The sequence below is a fragment of the Perna viridis genome, chromosome 6 (genome assembly GCF_037379345.1).
Source record: "Perna viridis isolate PV_CMFRI_1.1 ecotype Kerala chromosome 6, ASM3737934v1, whole genome shotgun sequence".
NCBI lineage: Eukaryota > Metazoa > Mollusca > Bivalvia > Mytilida > Mytilidae > Perna > Perna viridis.
The window spans coordinates 19,351,897-19,372,132 of NC_142450.1; the positions used below are offsets into that span (position 1 = coordinate 19,351,897).

The 20,236-nt window shown below is 34.5% G+C and overlaps 1 protein-coding gene and 1 long non-coding RNA gene across 3 annotated transcripts; one reads left to right on the forward strand and one right to left on the reverse strand.

Annotated features, from left to right (window-relative positions):
- Positions 1 to 953: 953 nt before the first annotated feature.
- LOC148613969 (uncharacterized) lies at positions 954 to 19,524 on the forward strand. Of its 2 annotated transcripts, none has more exons than XM_088587672.1 (6): positions 954 to 1,045; positions 16,368 to 16,487; positions 16,968 to 17,033; positions 17,521 to 17,624; positions 18,000 to 18,131; positions 19,118 to 19,524. In XM_088587672.1, exons 1-6 carry the CDS (start codon positions 1,018 to 1,020, stop codon positions 19,244 to 19,246), a joined length of 579 nt encoding a protein of 192 aa, XP_088443798.1. In that variant the 5' UTR covers positions 954 to 1,017; the 3' UTR covers positions 19,247 to 19,524. The 2 variants fall into 2 exon arrangements, with proteins under 2 accessions (XP_088443798.1, XP_088443799.1); XM_088587673.1 differs by lacking the exon at positions 954 to 1,045 and adding an exon at positions 15,520 to 15,642.
- On the reverse strand, positions 13,010 to 15,047 carry LOC148613970 (uncharacterized). Its single transcript, XR_015923523.1, has 2 exons — positions 14,930 to 15,047; positions 13,010 to 13,996 (listed from the first exon to the last, which is right to left on the reverse strand). It is a non-coding gene; the product is annotated as an uncharacterized LOC148613970 (long non-coding RNA).
- Positions 19,525 to 20,236: the final 712 nt, after the last annotated feature.

The window sequence follows — 20,236 nt, forward strand, 5'->3', positions numbered from 1 at the left end:
AAAATGACTTAATTTATAGTGTCGTTTAAATGACATTAACCTCAAATAGTTTTGTGTTTATCTCGTAATATCTTGCTATGTATAAAAGCTTAAGCAGTGTATGTATGGAGATGCTAATGAAACTCCGTAGCGGCTTCTGGGGTTCCTGTGGGGGTGGATGGGGGAAAACCCTGTCTGTTTGATAAAAATTGTGTTTATCTTGTGCAAAACAAGATGTAAGCAAAAATTAGATAAACATGGCCTGGACCCCCATCCCACATTATCGTGGATCCGCCCTTGAAACAACTCCCAATTTTAATATCTAGTTTTTAATGCTATCTCAAGGGTTAAGAACGGGGATACAATTGGGCTTAAATTTTATTTCTGTTTATTATGTTTGTTGCTACTTTGGTAACTTCGGTCCATGATTGCAGACCAAATATTTTCTTTCTCTTTCAATGCTTCTCTTTGTTTCCTTGGGATATCCTTTTTTTCTTTGCCCTTCAAATCTCCATCTAACAGCTGATTTGGCTAAATAACAAGCCTAGTGGCAAATATACTTCGAACTTATAAAGAGGAATAGATAATTTAAACATTCATGGCTTATAAGCTGTTTGTATTGAAAAAAGATGGGGGTGTTGATTTCATTAGTAGAATTGATGGTAATATTTCACGGTGGTTCGATTGAAATACAACCCGAAGTTTCTGGGAACAGGTATATTTTGGTATCAGACATGTCTGGTGTAGTAACTGGAGAAGTTCTTTTGCAGTTACATTCATATCTCCATTTGGAAGAACCATATTCGACTTTATTATTTACTGGATATAAAACAAATCTCTCGTTGAGATAATAAAATTCAATTCAATGGCGTCATATTCAATTGTAAATACAAATCAATTTATTGAGTGTTAGTGCAGCCGAAGTGTGTTAATAGATTCCCACTACAGTTTGAGGACCTTGATATGCACATTTATACTGATATAGTCAATTTGCAACATAAATTTTGTACCCAATTTATCAAACAGACGTTTACATCAATGGCTACAGAAAATTTCAAACTAAAAGGTAAGAAAAAACTAGACAGGAAGCTAAAACTCTTTAAAAGCAGCCCATATTTCTGCGGCACGAATATAAACTCATTTATTTTTAAATCAATGTTACAATGTGGCTTCAATTTACCGCTTAACAAACCGATATTGAAAATAATTTCAATTACTGATAGTAATATGAAACCTCAGTGTATGTTTAATTAACAAACTGATGGTTTTTCGGGCTTTTCCAAAATCAAGAAAAAAAATCTACTGAATTTTTCAGATTTCTAATACAATTCATGCTTATTGATCTACTATTGCTCTTCTTATCTGAATTATTATCATGATATTTGTAGTCGTTAAAGTCGTTAGCATTTAACCCCATTTACTAGAAATTTGAACAAATAAAGGGGGGGGGGGTGTTTATTTCTTGTTTAAAAAATCTGTAACTTTGACACCTACAATACATAAAAAGAATATACAGGAAATTCCGACCCCATGCAACCATTCCCTGGGTTTTCCAATTGAACAGAAGTACCGGATTTGAACTATTCGAACTTATTCCCAGTCTGATATTACAAGACGAGAAGAGGTATGGTAGTATGAAGTACTTTTGTCAATTCACCTGAGCAAAAAGCAAATGGCTCTTACACTGTTTTCAGTCTGTCAACCATAGAATAATCTCACTTCATCATGGGCTTTTATTTCATCATTATCAATTTATATGCGCTATCACTCCACCTGTTATGATTTCATCTCGCCATAAAACAATTTGCCTGGTAAAACATTAACTAGGTGACCATTAACTATATTTACCAAAATAAAAGGCAGTTGACGAACATCTTTACAACATAAGGTACCTGCTTATATATATATACTTAATAAATAATAAATACCAAATTTAATTACGACTTCAAACCAAGAGGAGTTTCTCTGCAGATTTGAAACCATGTGCATTTATTAAAGTTTAAAAGGCAATTGTCTTCTGATGCTTGCGATGCTTTTAAAAACGTTTGCTTATGCTATCTCTACGAAACCCAGATCGCTATTACCTCCGGTCTAAAATTATCTTGAGCATTGTGGTACTGCGGCATGATGTAACACAAAAGTTACATATAATCTATGAGTTAGTAAATATTTGTAGCTCAAAATGAAACCCGTTGCTTTTTGTTGGTCTCAATTAAGAGCATAGAAAAGCAAGCTTTGCTTTAAAGCTGACAGAACCACCAAATATTTTAACACAATGCACTGATCATTTAGCACGAAACAACCTCTTAATTAATTACTCCAGAACCTGACTAAAAGTAATGTCAAACCACTTCAGACGGACCACAAACAAAAGGCATTCTCTGATTCTAAAACTGTCAAATTAGTTTACTACATGCAGTTTAGCACAATTAAAGAGTCATAAAACAAAGACACGGTATGAATCAATTTTAATTTCATTATTTACTAAATAAATGAACAAAGCCGTTAAGGTAATTATATTGTGCGGAGTGTCTGAACAGAGGCAGAAATTAGCCCGAAGCAAGACAAGCACGACCTTAGTTGTTTAACATGTAGAATGAATGTCATTTTGTGTAACAATTATGACAGACGTATAGAAAAGACTTTTTTTAGGTGATAAGAAAGGCGGAGTAAGTGTCAAACTTAACATGTTAAAAGGTGAATTATGAAGACAGATCGTTACAAATATGCTTTGCCGTACAAAAAGAATGCATTATAGATCTATGAACAGTTGACAAAGTTTTATTTTGGAAATTTAGCGAGCTCCAAATTTGGAAGTGGAATCCCTCGCAAGGGCGATCAGAGAATCTTCCGTGTAGCACCCTTCACCAAAGTGAAAGCAAGCTTAGTGGCTAAACATCCTCTCGTTGATTTCAGATTTTGATAATTAAGGTCAAATGTCAGTTTATTTTAAAGGAGGAAGATTATTTGCCCTAATTAACAACCGAAACCTCAATGACTCACATAAAAACAAGGTATTGGTGTTGCTTTGTAGTTCTCTTTGATTTATGGGCTCAAATTATTGAATATCAATTAACTTCCCCCCATTTGTAGGTGTTGAATTGTTTAGATTCTGTGTTAGTCACATTATTGTTAATATCTGACATTCTAATACCACATTATGTTTTCTGTTCTAAATTGTTCATAGATTCACATAATCAGCTAACACGTGTATGAGTGTTAACCTTACTTTAGGGATTTAGGGCGTAGGTTTTTCATTTTTGTTTTTTTAAACGAAGCTTATTTTGGCGCAATTTTCTAGCACCATTAAAAACGAATGAATAAAGGAAAATACTAGTAACTCCAAACAGGGTATTCTGACTACTTGTACCTTACTGTAAAAAATGAGATTCAGACCCAAGAAGTTTTGTCCTTTGGGAACTTAGAATATAGAATATCGATTGTATGTTTCAAATGGGTACATAGAAAAATATATCTATTTACTAGTAGGTAGATGAAATATTTTAAAAATCATTAAATTGCAAACTCAGTTTTTTTTAAAAAGATTTAAAATCTATTTTTTTAAATAATGTTGACTGATAGAAGGTTGTGATCATACAAAAACATTTTTACATTACTGTACATTGCAAATCATATATACTTGTAACATATAGGAATCGTACAGGCAGGCAGAACTGGTAATACACTGACAACGTACATGCAGGTAGTGATTACAATACATAGGCAACGTACATGCAGGTAGTGATTACAATACATAGGAAACATACATGTAGGTAGTGATCACAATACATAGGCAACATACATGTAGGCAGTGATCACAATACATAGGCAACATACATGCAGGTAATGACTACAATACATAGGCAACATACATGTAGGTAGTGACAACAATACATAGACAACATACATGTAGATAGTGACTACCAGACATAGGCAACATACATGTAGGTAGTAATTACAATACACAGACAACATACATGTAGATAGTGACTACAAGACATAGGCAACATACGTGCAGGTAGTGATTACAACACATAGACAACATACATGTAGGTAGTAATTACAATACATAGGCAACATACATGCAGGTAGTGACTACAATACACAGACAACATACATGTAGGTAGTGACTACAATACATAGGCAACACACATGTAGGTAGTGATTACAACACATAGACAACATACATGTAGGTAGTAATTACAATACATAGGCAACATACGTGCAGGTAGTGATTAAAATACATAGACAACATACGTGCAGGTAGTGATTAAAATACATAGACAACATACATGCAGGTAGTGACAACACTACATTGACAACATACATGTAGGTAGTAATTACAATACACAGACAACATACATGTAGGTAGTAACTCCAATACATAGGCAACATATGTGCAGGTAGTGATTAAAATAAAAAAATAACATATAGGAATCGTACAGGCAGGCAGAACTGGTAATACACTGACAACGTACATGCAGGTAGTGATTGCAATACATAAGAAACATGCATGTAGGTAGTGATCACAATACATAGGCAACATACATGTAGGTAGTGATCACAATACATAGGCAACATACATGCAGGTTGTGACTACAATACATAGGCAACATACATGTAAGTAGTGATAACAATACTTGGACAACATACATGTAGGTAGCGATGACAACATGCATTTAAGAGTGCTTACAACATTCAGACAACATACATGTCGGTAGTGATCACAACATTCGGACAACATACATGTATGTAGTAATGAAAAGATATAGATAACATACATATATGCAGTGATGACAACATTCGGACAACATACATGTATGGAGTGTTTGCAACATACAGTGAACACGCATGGCATATATAATAAAATACAACAGCGAAAAAAGCAGAAAATGGTCATATGTTCCAATGTCAGACAAGTGGCAAAGTGCTAGAAGATCACTAAAAGATTTTCTCGACACATATGAACCGAAAAGATAAATCTTGTCACAGCGTTTTTTGGGCAAAATATAAAAAAATGTTTTATGTCACATTTTTTTTCTTCCTGTCTCTAATTGTTTAATTCTATTACCAATAATTGACGCTTTAACGATTGTTTCTTTAAAATTCATCTTCCTTACTTCGCAATCAAATATTCGATGAAAATCGTTTCTTAAAACACTTTAGTAACAGTGATAAATACTATGATTACAAACATGACAAATGTCATCCTAAAGACGACTGGTTTCCTATTTTTTACACTCTACTGGTATAGTTAAATTGAAATAAATTGTCTTTGTGGCTTATTAAATGAAATATCGCAGACTGGTAGGAAGTGATTTAGACGGAGAGAAATATTTAAGGAACAACATGTATATCTCTCCGCATTACATATCTAATAGCGTGTTTGGAATCAAATGTCCAAATCAATGGAATCGAGAATTCTATTTTCATTTTCAAACGGTGGTGGAAAAATTTATGGATTTTATAACCAAGTTTAGCATTTAACTGTCATAGTTTATGGATTTAAGGGTGTTTTTTCTTTAAGTAAGGGGGAGGGGCACCATGGTTGAATCCAGACACATTTTTGTTGGGGGGAGGGTATTGTCAAAGAAATTTTTTTTTGTAACTTTTGGATGGGCGTATGCCGGGTTAATCTGGTCGTCACTGAAGACCCGGGGTTATATTTGAGAGAAACTTGTGGAGCAAAAATATTACCCGGGTGCAAGGTAAATGCCGGGTCCACTAGAATCCGCCTCTGGGCCGCATAAGACGTTGTAAATTCTGATTTAATTATGCGATGTGGAGAGTAGAAGCTATTTGTAATATTGAGGAGAATGTTTGATTAAGATTGATTTCCTCCTTAGATAGCCGTATATTGGTATAATATATTCTATATGGTAAAAGGTACTAATAAAAAAAGACACCAACGTCATAACAATGAACGATAAAGAAAGCAAAACAAAGACACTAAACAATAAAGAATGTTTCGATTTAATTAGAGACACATAAATCTTACGACAGCTATTAGTGCCTTTTGTAATTAAGCTTTCGTACGAAGCACTTACAGGTGGAAACTATTTTACACAGTGGTCATGGGATTAATCTCTACTGAAACCCCGCGCATATATTTATTACTGTCTTTTTAAAGCACATATATTATTGACACTACGAGTAATTCAGAAAAAAAACTCGCTAAACGATATAGCTAAAATTCAAAAGTCAAGACACGCACAGACGTTTTATTGCTTGTTTTAAAGATATTTTTTTTACATTTTGTAGCCCCGTGCATGTCCGGGTGTCAAAAGAATAGGCCTGCAGCAGCGCTAAGCTTGTCGTAAAAGGCGACTACGTAGTGCTCAGAACCATAGCCGGAGGCCAGAGCGCTCTGCCCACAGAGCAACTGGTTGAGTGCCCCAGCTGGTTGAATGGGGTGCCCCTGGCGTGTTAAATACTGTGGTTGTCAGGCTATAATAAGGAAACCTGACCGCAAACCATGGTGCACCGTGTTGGGAAAGATGCCACATTCCTCGCTCGTTAAAGAACCTTGCTGTGGTATTCGATAGGAGTAGGAACCTTTGCGCTCTGCCACAGGAGGCTAAATTGCCCGACCCTACCCATCCCTCCTTTTTTCTAGTGACAATCACAATTTGTCCACCCTATTATCCGTGTGCCCCATCCTTTTTTCCATATCATCATCATCATTTCATGTTCATTTTATCATCCATTTCATGTTCATCGCCAGAATATAGCTGAAATATTGCTGCTCGGGCGTTAAACCCCAATAATCAATCAATCATTTACATTTTTTAAAGAAACCTATCACTATGTATATCAAGGACGGATCCAGACACTTTCAAAAGGACGAGTGCCTTCCTGGATTCCTCAGAAAAAGGGGGTGCTAAGATATTATTTGCCGTTTTTTTTGTTAATTTTACATATGAAAATGACAAATTTTCCAATATAAAGGGGTGCCAACCTCCTGCACTACCTGGATCAGTCACTGATGTATGTATGTGTATGATTAATATGGATTTCTGTGATAATGTAAGGGAAAAAATCAAACGGAAATGAAAAGCAATAACACACTTTATGAGCATGCCGGAGAAAAAAGGTATTCTCCTAAAAACGCGTTTAGCTTATTAAAAATCTGAGGCATATTAATTCTTTTCTGATCTTGTACCCTCCATAGTAATTTTGAATCTTCCGTTTTGAATTCTGATCTAATGACGAAAGTTAGCTCTCCGATTCACAGTACGCAGTCGCTGTCATTCCTCCATGCCTCGGATTATGTTCTACCCACGTTTTATTTACAATATCTGTTGTCCTAGCCATAACAAAGCTAAGAAAGTAATAACATTGCCTTATAAATCACTGCTTTTGTCTGTAAATGCTAGAATGAAAGCCACATTTCTCCAATTTAGACAGTAAATTATAATGATATGATGGTCTCGGTGGTTCAGTGTAATAAAACCACTTAAAACTGATTCATAAACAGTCGGAAATTGACACATGAAATAGATCCTCGTTCGCTAACGATGTGAGGAGATCGTAACGAGTCGTCCATTTGTGACAATTTTTCGGACATTTTTCACAGAATATCGAATTCTATGGTTTTAGCATTTTTTTATTATATTAAGGCACTGTTTTCGTAGTACAGTTGTCATTTGGAAATAAAAATTTGCAATATTTTATTGTTTTTGTCTCGCTATAACTATATTTTTTTCACGTTAAGTGACAGAAAAAGAGAGCGGGGTCATTTTCTCCGAATAATGTCCGTGATGTCTTCTCCATAATACCGATTACGACTATATTTGAACATCCGGTATTACAGGAAAGTGTAACAATAAATTATTAAAAGAAATTTACGAGTTGTTTTATTTTGTCATTTCTCAATTTATTGAGCCTGAGAAAAAGCAGGAATATTTCACTTGAAGACAATGAGTCGCGAGAAACTTCCGTTTCAGATTTATACCATTGATTGCTCATAAGGAGATTATTCTAACGACTCTTTGGTTCAAAATGTCCTAAAAGTGAGACCACAAAAACTGCAAATAAGACAATTTTTGTATCTGGGCTGATACTTGTAATGCTTCAAGCAGAAATTCAGAGGATGTTTACCTTACCGTTGCACCTGATGAAAGATGTCTTAAAACCTCGGACACCATTTTACTGTTTCGTTTTTTTTTATGTGACATTCTTTATAAAAAGCAGACAGAAGATCCAGGCACGTCAAAAATCAGAAACAGTTACAACCACAGTTAAACCTGACTTGGTTTGTCATTTAGTTAGTGCACGTTTGATTATATAGATTATATGAAATTGGCACATTGGGAGAGTTATCGTTCTTGATTTTTTTTTTCGATTTGGTTGATTGAAGTTGGAGATGAATGTATGGTTTTCTCAAAAATACACATCTGAATACGGAAATGTCGTTTTGTAAAGTAAAAATACAGCAAATGTAGACTGAAACAAATATTGTATGTTCAATGTGATTTTCTAGTGTCTGAATTTTATTTGATGTTGATTTAAAAAAAAAACAGACCAAAGATACCTATCCGGCATATGTAGACTGTAACAAATAGTGTTCAGTGGGATTTTCTAATGTCTAAAATTTATTTGATCGTAAGTAAAATATGAAAAGAGACTTAGCCAGTCATTGAATTGATAGGTTACTTAATCAATTAGAAATCAAATAATTTAATAAAATTGAAGTGACTTAAACATTTTTTTGAGGACTCGGAACACATTTGTAAATAACTCCACTCAGTACAATTAAACGTAACAATGAAACGAGTATTCATCCGGCATATATTTTCCAATCCTATTTAAGTCATTCCCGTTCCATCCATGTATTTCGGATTGTCTCTATTGTTTTCTCTAAAAATGACACCCGTCAACATACCACATATGACGACTACCATGTAAAGAACACGCATCAACAGTGGCACTTAAAGATCACCGAGTACTCTCACATTTCTCCCGCCTTTGAACGCCGCCATGATGCTTCCGGTTGCAGTCTTTAGCCGTAACATCGACGTTAATTGGTTTATGGCTTTTAATTGGTGGAATTAACGCTTACAAGTGGTTAAAAACGGAATCGAAGTCGACAATCAAAGCCATGCGTTATAATTTTTATTGAAAGCGTTTGTAAATGATCTGCGTCAATCATGCTCTTGAGTGGATCTCAATGGCGGTCGTTAAGAGAAGCTGAGTGCGGATTGTTTACCCTCGGCGAACAGAAGGATTGACATAGAAAGATTAATATAGACAGAAAACGAGAGAATATTTATATACAATGAAGTATGAGGCTTTTGATCTGGAAAAATATTTATGGTGTACATAGGAATCCATTAGCAGATCTTAATAGAAGGAATCAACCACACGAAGCGTCTAAAGGAAACGGAATATAAGTTCAATGAAATGTACCGATATCCGTGTACCAAGTACTTGATTTGAAATGTCATTAGGTTATTTGATGCCTACATGTACTTAGCCAGAAGTAACTAACACGAGTGTTGTCCATTCAAATTGAAACAAAAATTGCATGTTATTCGTTCTTAAAAGGGGCTTAGCTCGTGAGAATTCAAATAAAAAAAAAGTCCAAGTAATAAAAACAAAACTACAACAACTGATATGGTGAGACACCGATCAGCCATTGCGTTATAACTAAAACAGGTTTCGGCTTATTTAAAGTCGACAATCAAAGCCATGCGTTATGGAAGCGTTTGGTTATAGAAAAAAATGTCTTCATGAATTCAAATGCTTTAGCCTTGCTTTCTTAAATGTTGAAAAATGTCCTCCCAAAAGTCGTACTGAAAGGCACTTTCAACGTACTTGTATTGAGAAGTCTCGGGTCTTGTCAACAGTGCATACGTCTTTAAGGCAACTCGTAGGATTTATTTAGCTCCAAAAACGGTACCTGAAAGTCAAATTACAAACAGGAGGTAGCCGGGCGAAGAGTTTGGTTCAGTTAGACGCGGTACGGGGTCATCCCATGGCAGTATAGTTCACAGTTCATGTATAGAATAGATGCAACTTCGTTTTTAGAATAAATTGCTTTTTAAGTCAGTCATTTGACCTCAAGAAACCCTGGGTCTAGACCCACTAGAAAATAATTGTTCAGAAAAGATATTACAAAGTTAATTCCATTACACGGCAATGGGAATAAAATTGTCTCTGAGTAAAAAGTCCCACAATAAATAACTAAAGAATGATATTAGATAGGAATCGTTTATTGTTGTTTTATAAGTTAAAATCTTCGAGCCATTGTTTACCAACGTTTTACATTTGCAATAACGTGTCAACTGGACGGCTATACTAATTTTATGGCAACAGGTCCAAAATGTTTAATTTAGAACAATGCCAGAGATACCCGACTCCTTCTCACACCTGTAGCTTGCCAGGGTGACACCTTTTTTTCTAGAAATGTCAATGTATTCTATAACAGACTATTACAAATGTATCTTTGAAACGTGAACTTCTTTTTTCAGCATTTGAAAGAATTAATTAAACAAAGAACAGAACACAAAGCACATATCTCTCTGACTGAAATTGTTTCCAATCGTGGGATATTTTTGTGGTTTATTGAAATTTAAAATGGCTTTGATCAATAATCACACCTGTTCAGATATCTGAAGATTTAAAGAAATTAACCACATCCTCTTTTATATCCAAAATACAAGTTAGTGTTCGTTTTCCCACCTTGCGGCTAATTTGGCGTGTCCTGAAGTCAATACTTTTAGTTATAGAGTTCGTATTCATCTCGGATTACATGTAATAAAATTTATTTCTCGAACAAAGGCAAAGACTATTTAAGGATAAATTATAGCCTCCATTTTCCATGGATCAAAACAGGGTTTTGATTTTGGCGACGATAGAGAAACGGTGACGATGCAACTGTATTGACACAGCGGTCACGGGTCGACGGAGAAGGTCATTTATTTCTGTAATGTACAAAAGCATCCTTCACTTTTACTTGTTTTCCTCAGCTTTGCTTACCAACTCGATGGCAAAGATAGAATCATTCAAACTGTTCTTTATTTACCCAGATTTCGTAATTTTTCATTCAATAGCTTTTAATATCTGTCGAGATAGCAATGTTTATTGATGGTGAGCCATTTTTATAGTTGTAATGTGCAGCAGCTAGAACTATCTCTCTGTCGTTAATTAACAAAACATTTCACAATAGGACCCTAAAAAAGGACGCCGAAGGAGAGCTTTTTATCTACATATGGTTATCGCACTGCATTCTACCGCTATATGAACACAACAAAAACAGAGATGAAGTCAAGATGAAATTTGGAGAAAGCTCATGTTTCTATATTTTCTTCTACACTACATATGTGTAATTAAAATGTTTTTATACTGGTATAAAAAAGGTCCTTCAAGAGGAGTCTAACTTAGTTTTGTCCCCCTTAAGCAGCCTCCAATATAAACGTGATGAAACTTTTTATGAGCATGACATGAATACACTGAGAGAAACTCGTTGTTGGTTATAACGTTCGCCAGTGCTATCTCTATCACAATGCAAACTTTATATTGGGAGCACTTAACTAGGATTCATTACTTTCTGTTCATAATGAAAAGTGGGCAGGTGTGACGTGTGCATTAAGAACCACCAGGAAACATGTAACACACTGATCAAGGCAGTTGTAAAGGTTTTTTTTATATTACCATTTTACGACAATATGACTTGATAATGAATCAACGGGATGTATTATTGTGCGTAATACTCAGTAATAATTTACCGAAAGATGAAGAAACAACCAAAAACAGCCAATATATATTTTTTAAAATAATGTACTGTATTTCCACCAAATTTTACGACAATATACTCTTTAATCGAGTGTTATGTGTTGCAAGTTCTGCTAGATATATATATATAATCACACGGTATTATGAATTTTCACAAACGCTTTAATTTGTGAATTACACAATACCAATGTACTTTATTGGTTGCCTTGAGTTGGAGGCGTAGTATTCATTCCTTACATAGTTCGGCAATTTACAATAATCAACATTTTTTTTGTATTTTCAGTAGAATCTTCTGTGTAAGAGACTGCACCTCTCAATTATTTTATATTTGCTTTTTCATCGGTATAAATCTATCTTGCTTTAAACTATAAAAAGATAAGACTCCACCCCCTTCGAATTAAAATGAAATTAATGTAGCTCCGTATTTAATAAATGTATTCGGCGCTCTTTGACATCCTCTGAGCCATCTCAGAAACAATTTCCTGTTTTAGATATTAACTACATTTGACCGATTTTATTTTATGTTTTGCTCGATATAGATGTCATGAAATGGGTGTTGATTTAGAATTTAATTAGTTGGACCAAATAGAAACAATGCAATTTTGTTCATCATATTTTCAACAGACTGGGACCCTTTATTCTTACCTTGCCAAGAGTTAGATAACCTTTCTGCTTGACTGGTTTTTATATGTTTTCCCTACATTTTCTTCGGAAAGCAGTGAAATGAACTAAACCCAATAGAATACCGTCAAATTTATTTGTTTGTATGATTTTTATTACACTACAAGGATATAGCACTAGCAAGCCGAGAGCTATGATAAACCACATATGTAATAAAAAAATGTGAATTTAATTTATTTTCGCAGTGTTTTTTTCCAACTATATTAGAGAACATTAGCAAGCTTCGGCTTATTTTAACATTTTCATCAAAAGCAACGATTGCTTTTGTTAAATAATTTTCTTCACAAAAACTTGGAAACTGTGTTTTGAAATCTATTACATTTAATTGATTAAGAGAAATTTCTCATTTTTACTACCAAAATCACAGAATGGGTGTGTCTAAAAATAATTAAAATTCTCTTTTGATACAACATCCCCCTATTTAATATAGAATGAATACCTCATTTTCTTTCTTTTAAAACAAAATGTACATTGCATGTTCCTTTCTGTTAAAATAAAATGCACTATGCATGTTCCTAGAAAGGTTTCTGGATATGTTAATGTCAACTGTTTTTATTTAAAAAAACGGGATATACTTATCATAATTATCTCCCGGGTAAAAGAACGACAACTCTTGTTAGTAAAATATGTATTACAACATACTTTCTCATGATGGCTTTTCATTTAGACGAGGTGATACATGAGTCATATTATGTACTTTCCATGATGGATAAAAAAAAATGCAGTTTTTCTTATTATGAACTTGGCCCTATTCAGTTTTAGAAAATCTTATCATACATGTAATGTATTTTATTTGTATCTGAATTACATTTTGACCTGTGTAGACAAAACAACTGCTAAAACAACTGCTAAAAACAAACACAATTTTCAATCCACCCTGAAAGGGTTCTGTTGGACCGATTTTACTGTACATCAATCTATGTATGTGTAGGGCTGGAATACCCAAACCCACGTTTTGATTACTAATCGGACATCGATCTCTGACGGAATTAAACTGTCATTAATACCAAAATGACATCTTCAAGTACTCCGTCGTGAGCATTCACACAACATTCGTAAGAAAGCCAGACAACATCTGCGAATATAAAAGCTCATTGACAGATTTTCCCCGGATTTAAGGTTCCGACTATTGATAAAGCCATACCACGGACAATAGAGAGACATTTTGATCTGGGTACAAAGAATGAAACATTTCCATCAAATCTAAATCAATCGGTTTTCTTGATAACATCCTTCTCAACCATACCGGCAAATATTGAAAGTTCCGGATTAGGGTCTTCGTAATCGATCCATTTCTGTTTCGTAGCCATCTCTTTCTTTTTCGCTTTAACTTCCTCTTCCGTTAGAAGCCGATTACAATATTTCCGCATGAAAAAGTTTATGATAAGGAACATTGTTCCACATAACATATAAACTGTACCGATTATAAGTAAAGGATCATATGGGAGGGGCATTATCGCCTGATCGAACAATGATGCAAGAATAAATCCGAGTCCCTGAAAAAAAGTTACAGATGCAATGCCTTGAAGGAAAAGAAGAGGTTGGTCCCGAATCCACGTCTTATATTCTTTCTCGGTGTCGACTTTGATATACATCTCGCCTTTAAAAGACAAAACATTATTGAAATGTGAGAAAACTGGAGTGCTGTGGTTGTTAAAGTTACTGTCGAAAAGATCGGCTGGGTTATATGAAGACTTCAAGATTTAAGGCGTCACATAAAAAGTTCTAAGTTTACACAATCATTTCTCATGAATTTATAAACTGGCTTCTGTTAATTTCGTGTTGTTTGTTGACACGAACTTATATATTTGATTTGTGTCTTGTACATTTGACCTCAAAGTTTAAAAATTTTGCTCCAAATGTGGGTACCTTTGATTCCCAACCAAATGCAACCGGGACGCTTTGCATTCTATTCATTGAAAACGTGCATTTATTGACCAAACTGATAGGTTGCAAATTACAAAATATTATAAAATGAGGATATTAAACATATCGCAAAGAATAGTGGTCGGAACAAATTATCGTTTAGTCGAAACATGCCACCTTGTTTTCGACTCTATTATTCTCTAACTAACTTTGAAGCTTTCTTCTCAAATATATGTCCTGAGTATCTTTGGATATTACAGTTTAGTACGATACACACATAATGGTTGAAAAAAAGAAAAACTTAACAAATTTGACAGGTGAGACTGCTTTAAACAGACAGGATCTAGACTGAAAACGGGACACAAAACAAACGTTGGAAGTTATGGAATGCCAGGGGTGGATCCATTGACGGACGTGCCGGGCGTATGCCCCCTATATTTGGGAATTTTTTAGCATGAATCCTTATTTTTTCATAAGTTCTATCCCAATTCTTTTCTAAAATACAGTGGACCCGGATTAATAAGATTATAAGGAAAATCCTAATTGCATACATCCTTAATGTTGCACCCACCCGCAATTAAAAAGGCTGCTTAAAGTTTGCGTAAAAATTTTTAACCCCCCTAAAATATATGTTTCCCCCGTTTCCTTAAGATAGCAAGAACCTTACCTTTGTATCTTATGAATGGCATTCAGTTAACGTATGTTGAATATTGCTCAAAATTATATTGTTATTGCATTGATACAACAGACGTGTTAATACAGCGAAAACCCACGTATATAAAATTTAAAGAATTATGAGCAAAAATTCTAGAAGTCTGTGGATCTATATTGAAATATCAATTATTCATGTATGCGATATAGCGCATTTCGTAAATGCAATATCATATTTGTATTTCGAATCATCTGGAATGCTATTCAGAAACACTGAAATTTAATCAATTAATGTTCATTGCCATATTAACCAGCTATGTACATTGATGAATTTCTAAAAATAACGATTCGTACTGTTCTATTTATAGATTGATTTTTATTGTGGATCAAAGCTACATCCTTTATACGGACTGAAATAAGAAATTCGAGTCCTTGACAAAAAAAACCAATATTCTCTTTTGTAAGGGTCCAAAGCCACGTTTTTTTTACATCGTGGACATCGATCACAATGAAATTTGTTGATGGTTAAACCTCCAACGTGTCCATGTTTACATATAACCAAGTGACGAAATGTACAAATTCCTTTATATTTTAAATAGAACAGTTTAAGGGTAACTGATCATAATGAAAATAAATCTCAGACTAAAACATAAGAAAAGCAAAGAAACATATCGCAGGAATTCAAAATGTTTTTCATGGATTGGTTTAGAAGCATTCTACAATATTTCGGTAAGGCATTATACAAGTACTTGTACAAAAATGTAATTGTAACGTTCTAGTACAAAACTCTCTATATTTTTGTATGCATCACACCTGTCGCCAGGGCGGGGGAGGGGTTCTTACCCCCCCATTACCCCCATTAAAAACGAATAAGCACTATTAAAGTCGGAAGTTTTGTTTGATTTGAGGCTATTAAAGTCGATAGCACCTCGCCGTGCGTGGTGCAGGACTCGCTCTAAAGAAATGTAAAGAACCCCCTCTACAATTTCCTACCTACGGGCCTGCGCAAAATATTACATTCATATTTGTTTAAGTTGTTTTACCTTATTTTTTCATATATATATATATATGCCACTAAAATGATATTAAAAACACACACACACACACACACACACACACACACACACACACAAAAGGCAGGCGAGATTGTCGCACTTGCCCTGCCCTTAACTGTCTGTTGCTTGTCCGGAAGTAAAAGTATAAAACGGTTGGGGCGAGTTGGGCGTAAATAGCAATTACTTATAAAGTTGGGGGAGGGGGGAGTGGGGGTAGAGATAGAATCTCTATTGTTATGTGAACTATCGCATAATCGATTTTAAATAATCATGCACCTTATAAATGGGCGAAGACAGAAAAAATGTTAGTACCGCCTATGTATTGATATATTACTTAACAATAGTCCAATAGTACACAGATAGAAAATGAGTTTAATCTCATGCTATGATTTTTTAAAGGACTAATCAACAAGGAAGCTAAGTTGCTCATCATTGGTCTAGACAATGCCGGAAAGTCGACACTCCTCAGTCTTCTGTCGGAAGGTCGACTGGTTCAACATCACCCTACTTCTGCTGTGTGTAAGTACAAAATTTGGTAGTATTCATTTTAACACCAAGATACTTATCTTTACCAACAGAATATTCATATTCCGACTCATGTTAATTCATTCAAATACATTTGTGAAGTAAAGATATTATAGCAAATTCATTATCCACATGCCCTATTGTCATAATGTTTTGTGTCGCAAATTATCTCCCATAGGCTTGTCAATGCCTGGCGCACCGGGGGTGGGGGGCACGCCCTCCCGTTTTTTGAAAACAAGTAGGTTGTAATGAAAAAGAAATCATTGAATATTGACAGTGTTCGCCCCTTTTTGGGAAGCCTCCCCCTCTGGTCTTCAATTCGTGTATCTGCTCCCTTCTCCATTACGTATACAAGAAAAGTGCGTCATTTTGAGAAATTTTGTTCAGCTAATGAAAAAAAACAGACTGTATATGATCATGATTTGTTTACATTATTAATGGGTCATGTTCATTGTGTTGTATTTACTTTTGAAGGGTCGAAAGAAATGCAGTTAGGAAATGTGACAATTCAAGCTTACGACCTTGGCGGACACCGAGCAGGTATATATATTACATTAATAAAAACAAACCAAATCAAACGTACCAAGAAATTGCAACCTAATGATGGTACATAATGATATAAGATAAACTCGTTTTTCTCAAGAAAAGGAAGCAAACGCCAGTGTCTTAATTAAAAGGTTTCAAAGAGTAATCAAGGGAACCAAGGTTATGGCGGTAATCAAAAGAATGTAATCCAGGGACAAAGACCAGACATGGAAAACAGACATACACAACAAAGAACATACAGTAACTAAAATCATACATACAAAGTAATAAAAGCAAATGAGCAACTCGGACTCCACTAAAAACTGGTAAAAACTTTGTTGTAGGAATGGGGCATTTTTGTTTGTTTGTTTGTTTTTTTTTGAGGGGGGGGGTTATTTCATAATATTTCTACAATTGCAGTTTCCTCAAATCTCAGTTTGACTTATTCTATACAAAAGTTCGTGAAGTAAAAAAATATTGTGTGTATCATTTTTATTTGCAGCTCGGAGGGTATGGAGATCCTATTTTCCTGCAATAGACGGAATAGTATTTCTTGTGGATGTTGCTGATAAAGAAAGATTCGCTGAAGCAAGGAATGAACTAATTGTAAGTCCTTAAACTATATATATGATTATCAGTTAATAGACTCCTAATCAAAATGATCGAGGGTTTGATAGAATAGGAATTATTTGACCTTTGGAAAATCGTTTCATGGCGATAGACGTCATTTCAAATGGGATTTGCTCATTTTCAATTTCAATTTCGTGCAATAAAAAAAAATCATCGCCACTTTTGTTCAGTAAGGTCATGTCCTTGACATGATCTACTTGGACCATTCGAGATAAATCTCAAAAGCATTGAAACAAACGATTGCCGATACTTCCGTCACGAACATGTCTAAGACTTACTGTTTCAAAGTTCATAAAATCATAATCTACCCTGAAAATGAATTAGGCATTACATTTGATATGGTTTTTCCAGGGTATTTTGACTGACGAAATTATTGCTGAAGCCCCTGTTTTGATACTAGGCAATAAAGTAGACAAAAATGGAGCATGCAGCAAAGATCAGCTAATATCAGAACTTGGTATTGACATTCATTTGTCTGACAAGGTGGGTACTTCGAAGATGAGATAAGGTTTTTTTCATTTTTTTTATAAATATTTCCAAAACGACTATTAATATTTCCAAAACTACGTTATAAAAATAATAAGGATAACTAAGGTTCTTGCGGAAATCAAAAGAATGTAATCCAGGGGCAAAGACCAGACATGGAAAACAGACAAACACAACAAAGAACGTAAAGTAACTATCGAAATGGCTGCAACTAAAGCCATGGGCGTGTGTGGCCGATGTATTATAGGGCTTTATTTAAAACACCATGCCTGAGGTTTCCGTAGTTTCCGAAGACAAGCGTATCATTTAGGTTTAACTATCCAGCATATAACTTTAGGCTTTCCTGTTCTGATAACACTGGCGAAGGTGTCCGACTTGGCAAGCACCTTCGTTTACACAAATCATTTTATTACTATTTCAGAAATTTGAAAACAATGTGGTTTTTTTACCCAGAAGTTGTTCAGAATTTCTTTTCTTCGCAATAAACCAAAAAAAAGTTTCTTTGAAATATGTGATGACCTTCTTGTGGGAGGGTTACACCTACTATAATAAAAGTGGTTTAATTGAATTTTCTACATACTTATATTCAAAGTTTATATATGTTTTCCACTTAGTCTAGCCGATGTGGTAAATCATTCGACTGTTTTTTTTGTTTATGTACTGTGTTCTAGGCGTTTCCTTTTTTATGTATTATTTAACCACAAATACATTTATTGCCCTTGAACCTGCGCCTTCTACATCTAACTTTTATTTCTTAAAATTAATATAATTACATAATTTTTTAACAAGATATAGTTTACTTTTTTCTCTATAGGATACCTACTAATCTAGCTTTCTTTTCTTTTCATACACAGGAAAAATATATGACCATATGGTAAAAAAATTGTACATCTACTTTAAAGTAACCGTTCGTTATGTACACACATTTGTTAAAAGTTTTCTTAGATATAAATTGACTTAAAATTGAATTTATTTTTTTGTAGATAAATACAAACGAAAAATCAACAGTTCGACCCTGTACTTTAGTGATGAGCAGCTTAGTGCATCAAACCGGATACGGTGATGGTCTTAAATGGATATCCAAACAGATTCAAGCTTCCCAACGAAATTAGGGTTAATACGTCATGAAGCTTTGAAGAAAATTCCCAACTGATGGTTGTTGAACTTAACGTGTTACACAAATATGGATCACAAGACCATAATTCAGAAGAGAAGAAATTTAGCCCTGCATAAGTTCGATCGTTGCCGGGTTTTGTAATGTAGGACACACACGGCTGCTCAAAATCATCATGTCTTTCATGTTGACAAAAATACTTATTTGTTATTGTTTTGTATAATGATACTGTTTTTACTTTTTTTTCTGTTGTCGAGTAAATAAATTTTTATTTTTTTCCGTAGTTACGTACTGATTACAATAAAAATTACTGTCATCTGTATCGGTCGGAGCAATTTTATTATAAAATCTCCTAAATCTAAGAACTAGTGTCTCATAAGTTCATTGACCTCTTTTTCGGTTTTAGCTGAGATCATAAAAACGCTATAATTCATAGAATTTCTATAAAAAAAATAAGAACTTCACATTCTTCTCAAAAGTCATGTGACCTTAATTTGTTTTTTTTTCAGGTCACACTTTCGTCGGAGATCTACGGTTGGTTATGTTTCGTACATTTTTTTTCGCCCTGTGCTTCGTATCTATAATGGGTGATTAAGGGAAGTACGAATTAAGCGTAATCAACCGTTGTTTTTTGACGGTGAGGGTATATGTATACGTAACAGTGTAATTGGCTATTTATATCGTTGCCAGTTTTAACCTGTTAAACGTTTACCGCTAAAACTACAATAGAATTTGTTTGACCCAAGTGCACATTGGAACATCAGAAAAAATAAGCTAACCCGGCATATAACAGGTTGATTGACCATGAAAAACCAGTATTAGAATAGGTTTAAAGTGTCAGATTTAACAAGAACCTGCAAAACTCTGGTGGTTGTTCAGAAATGTTCCATTGCTATATAACTGCTCGAAAAGTTTGGATGAAAATGTTTCATCCTTCAACATCTATAAAGAACTTTAATTAAGACCCCAAGGATGGGGTTGTGTCCAG